General features: G+C 46.6%; 1 protein-coding gene across 1 annotated transcript; it reads right to left on the bottom strand.

The window, feature by feature from the left end:
• Nucleotides 1-2,092: 2,092 nt before the first annotated feature.
• On the bottom strand, nt 2,093-7,405 carry LOC117382377 (core histone macro-H2A.2). The gene is made up of 9 exons (XM_033979544.2): nt 7,242-7,405; nt 5,205-5,377; nt 5,012-5,118; nt 4,362-4,580; nt 3,410-3,514; nt 3,108-3,207; nt 2,841-2,930; nt 2,443-2,620; nt 2,093-2,292 (listed from the first exon to the last, which is right to left on the bottom strand). Exons 2-9 carry the CDS (start codon nt 5,374-5,376, stop codon nt 2,127-2,129), a joined length of 1,137 nt encoding a protein of 378 aa, XP_033835435.1. The 5' UTR covers nt 5,377; nt 7,242-7,405; the 3' UTR covers nt 2,093-2,126.
• Nucleotides 7,406-7,793: the final 388 nt, after the last annotated feature.

Consider the following 7,793-nt stretch of genomic DNA (forward strand, 5'->3'; position numbering starts at 1 on the left):
GACGGGGAGACAGCGCCGGGCGACATACGCCACAATCTGCCAATGGATTGCGGATGCCTGGGCTGATATATCAGTCTCAACTGTGGTCCGAGTTTCACGAAGGCAGGAAATGTCACTGAACTGTTAAGACAACAGCAGCGACACGGATAATGGCGATTTTGACGAGACGGAATCGTGCACTTTGAATGAGCTCGGCCAACTGTTCAACTCAGACACTGAAGAGGAAGAACTCGACGGATTCGTGAATGAGGAATGAACTGAAAAAGTGAGGCTTTACGTGTTTCTTTCACGTGTTTACAACTAAACAAGGCTGGGAGATATTGTGAATATGGACATTAACGTTTGAACAGCGTTGAGTTATTGTTATTACGTTGCACTATTTCGAGAGTTACTATATTGTGAATGCATTAACTTGTTTTGTGAGTTTGTTTTGTTGACATTCCCTTCAGCGCAGCTCCATCTCGTGGATGCGTAACACAACTCCAGCTACTACAGTAGTTTATATTCTATGCGCCTATATATGAAATTTGTTTTAAAATAGGCCATTCATTGAAGGTGCGCCTTATATTCCGATGCGCCTTATAGTGCGGAAAATACGGTATTTTTTTTAGACCACTTTTGTTTAGTTTACCCTTAACATCTCTGTTAATTAAATTACTTCTTAATTTACCATTTTCCATCTTTCTTTTGTTACTTCCCTGTCCCCACACGAGCTGGGTCGTAACAAGAACAGAGATCAGAAAATAGTTATATGGACCTTTAAAATTTACTAACTTAAAATGGGACAAAGCAAAAACAATAGAACATTTCTCCATAAACTTGAACAGAATTTGATTAACTTAAATCTAAACTGTATAAAACATGATTGTTTGTTTATTTACTATTCTGTTCTGGTGTAATACAGATTTAACTTAAACAACTTTAACTTTCCGGAACAGTTTTCTTATAATGGGATTTTTAAAATGATAATTTTGTAAAATGTATTAAAAAGGGATTGTCAAATAAAAATAAGTAAACTCAGGTCGTTTTCACACTGTCATTATGTCGATGTAAAAGACCATTCTCTCTGAGAGTGGTATTTGGGCAGGTGTGATCTTAACAGTCTCACTCTGGACCGCAGTAAACGGCTGGTCTGAGAGCACTTCAAACAGGAGGTCTCGGAGCCTCTCCACCCGCGCTCTGGAGCAGGACGAGTGTGGTGTGAATGTGATCAACCTTGGGCCGATTTCAGGCCGACCTGCGCAGTCCGCGGTGATGGTAAAAGTGCTGGGACCTCGTATATTTGTGTGAATGAGCAGAGCAGAGGTGCAGTTTGACACGTTTGTCTGATGAGGCCGTTTGGATCAACTTAATATCAGCCACCGTCTCCTCCTGCCTCTGTCTGTCCAGATGAACCGGGCCTGCCTGTGTCGTTCAAAAAGCTTTTTCTCCTCCACCAGCGCATACACTCCTTGTGGTGTGTTTAGCCACAGGTGAAAGACCTCCGTGTACAGGGGAAGTGAGCGTGTGGGTGTGTGTGGGGGTGTGTGTGTGTGTGTATGTGTGCATGCATGTGTGTGTCATGGGGCTCTGTCTCTTGAAGCTCGTTGTCATGGAGATAAGTTCTTTGATCAGCTGATGGACTCTCATGTGGCTCATGGTGTTTGGGGTGAATGATGTGTGGTGTATGTGAATAATAACTAAATATAGAACCACTGGCGGGTTCTTCACAGAGCCACAAACGTGTGAAAACGACCTAAGACAGGGTCTAAACCAAGAATGAACCAGGTCTAAACCAGGACTAAACAGGACTAAACCAGCTCTTGTGCTAAGTACCTCTACTTTAACTCTACACATTTACAGAAGTGCCTGTGCGGTGGCCCTCTTCTTTTCTCCTCTGTTTTAAAATGTGTCCTCACCTCCTCGCCCTCCACCTTGGCCATCTCCTGCAGGTACACTGACATGCTCCTCCTCTCTCCTGCTCTCCTCCTCCTCCCTCTCTTCTCCTTCTCCTCTCTCTCTCCTGTTCTCGCTCTCTTTTCAACTGTTCTCCCTCTCTCCTCCGCCCTCTCCCCCTCCTACCTCCCCCTCTCCGCTTCCTCTGTCCTCCCCCTCCTCCTCCTCCCCCTCTGCCTCCCTCTCTCCTCCTACTTCCCTTCCACTTTGGCCATCTCTTGCAGACAGACTCCGATGCTCTCTGGGTCACACAGGATGAGGTAGATGTTCCTCAGGCTGGAGCTGCTCGAGGAGACCAAGTGTGAGGAGATGGACCTCAGGACCAACTGAGCCGCCGTCTGCTTCGGGAACCCGTTTCTGCAACAAGACTTTGGTTTAGTCCTGGTCTAGTCCTGGTCTAGTCCTGGTCTAGTCCTGGTCTAGTCCTGGTCTAGTCCTGGTCTAGTCCTGGTCTAGTCCTGGTTTAGTCCTGGTCTAGTCCTGGTCTAGTCCTAGTCCCGGTCTCACCGTGCAGACAGGAGGGAGGGGAAGGCCACAGACTTTAGCTTCTTCTCTTCTGCTGCAGACAAACAGCTCCTCACGGTTTTGTCGAGATGCTCCTCACATCGGTCTGATCCCCACTGAGGAACGTGACCATGGATAACGAAGCGCGCTGCCATTGAACCGCTCGCCGCACTCACACACGCTAAGAACACGAAATACGTCAGAGCCGGAGGAGGAGCACAGAGCCAGAGGAGCACAGAGCCAGAGGAGCACAGAGCCAGAGGAGCACAGAGCCAGAGGAGCACAGAGCCAGAGGAGCAGCAGAGAGCTGGAGGAGGAGCAGAGAGCCGAAGGAGAAGCGGAGGAGCAGAGAGCCAGAGGAGCAGACTGGAGCAGTGTTTTTAGATATAAATGACCTTTACCTGCGCCGACCTCCAGGGGGCAGTGTGATTTCCGTGCCTCTTTGACCCCGTCCACAAAGTCCCGCCCTCCAGCTTTCTCCAGTGCGCTTCCTGTGGGCGGAGCAAAGCTGTCAGATGACCAAAGAGTGGACCAATCGCAGATCACATGTTAAACCAGTCCAGGAGTATTCACAGGTAGGGCAGCTGACACACAGAGAGGGAGGGCATCTGGCACACAGGGAGGGTTGGTATGTGACACACAGTGGGGTCATCCGGAGCAGTTCTTACCCACAGGATCCTTCAGGTCCAGGTCGGCATTGGTCGGGTTGATGATGGCCTCCACTTTGACAGAGCCCAGTTTCCCGAGGTCGCTCTCTGTGAGTGACAGCTGCAACGGGACAAGATTTAAGATAATGTAAGAGAGACAAGAGGTGTAGAAAAACAAACAAACAAAAACAAGCAAGCAAACAAACTAAGTTCCATCAGACGAGACTCTATGCTCCTACGGCTCTGTGCTCTGTGCTCCGGGTCTATGCTCCCATGGCTCTATGCTTAAAACTATGCTATGCTGTTTAGTTCTGGTTCAGTACCTTTTGTCCCAGGAACAGTGTCTTGGCTGACAGGATGGTGAAGCCCTCTCCAAGCTCATCGTCTTGTGTGGAGTTTGGGTCTGAGGCTTTCTCTGAGGCCTGATTCTGCAAAACAAAAAACAGGTCTAGATTTGAATTGGGTCAGGACCAGAGACCATATAAATAACTAAGGGATTGTGTGCGCTTAATAATGATCAAACCTGTTGCTAATGTTAGCGGGAGCGACCTCAGGGAAAGAAGACGCCTGATTTGCCTGTTATTAATGTTCATATCTTGATTTATGGACACAATGAAAACCCCAGGATTATGTAGCGTGGGTTAATACGAACATTTTAAGACTAAAATGACAACTTAGAGCTAAACCAGTGGTGTTGGCAGGAAGGGGCGTTACCTTCATCAGCCTCACTCCGGATTGGCTCTTTGGTTGCTATGATACTGTCAGTCAGAATTCCAAATATGGAACTCTATCTATAACTGCTCTGCCTCAATGAGCTTCATTTGGAGCTGAACGCTGTGGGTGACGTCACACTCACTTAGTCCACTTCTTTATACAGTCGACGAGTATGGACGAGGAATGGGAGATATATTAGCTCCAGTATCGTATTGGCTGATATCAGGACATATTCTTCTACATCCGTATCGAGACAGATATTTTTTTTGTGCTGCCCCATGTCTCTGTTCTATTTCCATTTTGACTCTGTTCAAAACGGCACAGAGATCTCTGACTGAATGTGACACAAACATGAAACACATTATTTTAAACCTCAGATAAATATATTATTATTTTTACAAAAGTGAAAAGTTAATTTTAGATATTTACTTTAACTGTGGCCTCTATAATTTTAAAAAGACAAATATCTGTATTGTACCAGCTGCAGGTCAAATTTCAGGTATCCATATTGGCCCCTCCCTGGTCAGGACCGAGCAGGACTCCTCCAGACCTGAGCTGTACCTTGGGTTTGCGTCCGCGTCGGCCCTTGGCTCTCCTGGTTTTGGGCGTCTTGGGAGTCCTGGGGGTCTTGGGGGCCTTCCTGGCTCTGGTGCCCTGCTCTGGCTGCTTGTCGCTGGGCTGCACCTCGGTTCGGGCCCTGGTGCCACGTTTCTTGGACAGGAGCTCGGGATGGATCCGAGGCAGGACTCCACCGTTGGAGATGGTCACTCCCCGAAGGAGCTGAGGAACCAAACCAGCATCAAATTTACACATAATACACAGCACATATGTTATACTGTAATCAGCTCTATTGTGTGTCTCTCTATAGTTATAATCTCTGACACCCATGGATCATTATGTTATAATTTGCAAATTTTAAATCACAATATTCACCTAAAATGACTTAATAAAACAAACAAGACATACATCCATATCAAAAGAAAAATTTAATCTGTCGACTGGACAAAAAGTTGTACAAGTGAAGATGTTTTTGTCCAGTTGACAGATTAATCTTTTCATTTGTTATGAATCAGACCTGAACGACTGAACTTACAAAGATATCAAACAGAGATTATATTTTTGATGAAATCTATGACTGAGCTTCATGGACACCTATAGTTACCATTTTGCACAGTGTGGCATTAAACAAATGTACTGGGTTCAGGTCAGACCTGGTTGAGTTCCTCATCATTGGCAACAGCGAGTTTGATGTGACGAGGAGTGATCCGCCCCTTTTTATTGTCCCGAGCCGCATTTCCCGCCAACTCCAGGATCTCAGCTGAAACAGGACAAACAAGTCCAAGTTTAGTCCTGGATTTGTCCTGGTTCGGTCTTGGTTCAGTCCTGGTTTAGTCCTGGTCTCACCTGCAAGATACTCTATGACCGCAGCCATGTAGACCGGCGCTCCAATACCAATGCGATATTTGTGTGTGGTGTTCCGGAGGTACCTCATCATCCGCCCCACTGGGAACAGAACCCCCGCCCGCGCCGATCGTGACGTCTTTGTCAGCTTCTTCTTCCCCCCACGAGCCGACATCCTGCAGAGCAGTACAGTGGTTAGCCTGTCGCCTTGTGGGTTCGAGTCCTAATCTCTGAGTGGTGTGACTATCGTCCCCTAAACCAGGACCAGTTTCGCTAGAGTTCGGTTCAGACCTGAGTTACTCCAGTTCAAGTCTTAGATGCAGTTCACTTGTTTTAGACTCATGTGTACAAATGACAATGCCTTTCTTTTTCTCTTGATTACAAAAGTTTGTCCTGGTTTAGTCATCTTTATGTGATGCTCCAAACGCAATTTCGTTGTTCTTCTGTGACAATGACTACAAATAAATTGAATTGAATTGAGTCCTGGTTTAGACCTGATTCAGTCCTGGTTTAGACCTGTTTAGTCCTGGTTTAGACTTGGTTTAGACCTGATTTGGTCCTGATTTAGTCTGGTTTAGACCTGATTTGGTCCTGGTTTAGACCTGGTTTAGGGCCTGGTTTAGTCCTGGTTTAGTCATGACTTAGACCTGGTTTGGTCTAGTTTAGTCCTGGTTTAGTCCTGGTTTAGTCCTGATTTAGACCTGGTTTGGTTTAGTTTAGTCCTGGTTTAGACCTGTTTGGTCTGGTTTGGTCTAGTTTAGACCTGGTTTAGTCCTGGTTTGGTCCTGATTTAGACCTGGTTTGGCCTAGTTTAGTCCTGGTTTAGTCCTGCTTTAGACCTGGTTTAGTCCTGATTTAGACCTGGTTTAGTCCTGATTTAGTGCTGATTTAGACCTGGTTTGGTCTAGTTTAGTCCTGGTTTAGACTTGGTTTAGTCCTGGTCTAGACCTGGTTTAGTCCTGGTTTAGACTTAGTTTAGTCCTGGTTTAGACTTGGTTTAGTCCTGGTTTAGACTTGGTTTAGACCTGGTTTAGACCTGGTTTAGTCCTGGTTTAGACCTGGTTTAGTCCTGGTTTAGACTTGGTTTAGTCCTGGTTTAGACCTGGTTTAGACCTTGTTTAGTCCTGGTTTAGACCTGTTTAGACCTGGTTTAGACCTGGTTTAGTCCTGGTTTAGACCTGTTTAGTCCTGGTTTAGACCTGTTTAGTCCTGATTTATACCTGGTTTAGACTTTGTTTAGTCCTGGTTTAGACCTGTTTAGACCTGTTTAGACCTTGTTTAGTCCTGGTTTAGACCTGTTTAGTCCTGGTTTAGATCTTGTTTAGTCCTGGTTTAGACCTGGTTTAGTCCTGGTTTAGACCTGTTTAGTCCTGGTTTAGACCTTGTTTAGTCCTGATTTAGACCTTGTTTAGACCTGATTTAGACCTTGTTTAGACCTGGTTTAGACCTTGTTTAGTCCTGATTTAGACCTGGTTTAGACTTGGTTTAGTCCTGATTTAGACCTGTTTAGACCTGGTTTAGTCCTGGTTTAGTCCTGGTTTAGACCTTGTTTAGTCCTGATTTAGACCTGTTTAGTCCTGGTTTAGACCTGGTTTAGACCTGGTTTAGACCTGGTTTAGACCTGGTTTAGTCCTGGTTTAGACCTGTTTAGTCCTGGTTTAGACCTGTTTGGTCTGGTTTGGTCTGGTTTATAACTGTATAATACATTCTTCTGATGTTGGTACATCTTATCAACTGGAGCGAGTTCCGGCGCATGCGCTGTGCTGCGCGCTGCTCCTGTTAGACCAGGGTGAAAACGTGACGTGCTTCGGATTCTCGCCTCGAAACGACGTCTTTTCAAAACCGCGTGCGCTCTCCACGCGCGCACCGCGCTCTGGTGTCTGTGTTACGTGCACATAGCCAAATATAATCGCATCTAATCCGGCTTTGAGCCTCAAACGGCCCGTGTCGGTGCGCTCCGCTCCCCGGAGCAGAGACGAGCTGCCGCGGCCGTGGGCACACTCTACCCGGGGGGAGGCGACCCCAGACGCGGCGTCTTACCTGCGGGCCTCGTGCGCGTGGGTCCTGCGGGTTGTGCTTGTTTGTTTGCGGTTTTTTGGCTGTGTTTTTGCGGTGATCGCGCGGTAAACGCTGATGTCAGGTCAGGCTCACGGCGCGGCACAGAAGCGACAGCGCTACTGATGCTGCAAAGGAACAAATCCAGAAGAAACGCCCCCAACACCGCGAGCGGCTCCGGGACTCCAGACGGAGCGGGACTTTGGGCTCAAGTTTAACTCCGGGTCCGACTCAAACAAACGGGACTCGTTTTATATCGATCTGTGGCTTTGGGTGTAGATTCATTCACAATGTCCTGTAAAACTGAGTTTAGATCTGGTTTAGATTTTGGGGCGGTTCAGTCCTGCGTGGTCCTGGTATAGTCCTGGTTTTGTACCAGTTTATACCTATTTTAGTTCTGGTTTACTTCTTATGTTCACATAGGACTAATCACCTAACTTCTTCGAATAAAGAAAAATGTAAATGTAACTGATGAAGCCAGTGCGGCCTAAGCGCCATTTTAACGCGTCTGTCATAAATGTGTCACATTTAAATCAT

Source organism: Periophthalmus magnuspinnatus, chromosome 15, assembly GCF_009829125.3.
Source record: "Periophthalmus magnuspinnatus isolate fPerMag1 chromosome 15, fPerMag1.2.pri, whole genome shotgun sequence".
Classification (NCBI taxonomy): Eukaryota; Metazoa; Chordata; class Actinopteri; order Gobiiformes; family Gobiidae; genus Periophthalmus; species Periophthalmus magnuspinnatus.

Coding starts and splice junctions, on each gene's coding strand:
- LOC117382377 (XM_033979544.2), bottom strand. CDS start 5,376: ATGTCGGCTCGTGGGGGGAAGAAGAAGCTGACAAAGACGTCACGATCG. Junction 3,515..4,361: donor GACGCGGACGCAAACCCAAG/GTACAGCTCAGG, acceptor TTTGTTTTGCAG/AATCAGGCCTCAGAGAAAGC. Junction 2,931..3,107: donor GGACCTGAAGGATCCTGTGG/GTAAGAACTGCT, acceptor CTCCGCCCACAG/GAAGCGCACTGGAGAAAGCT.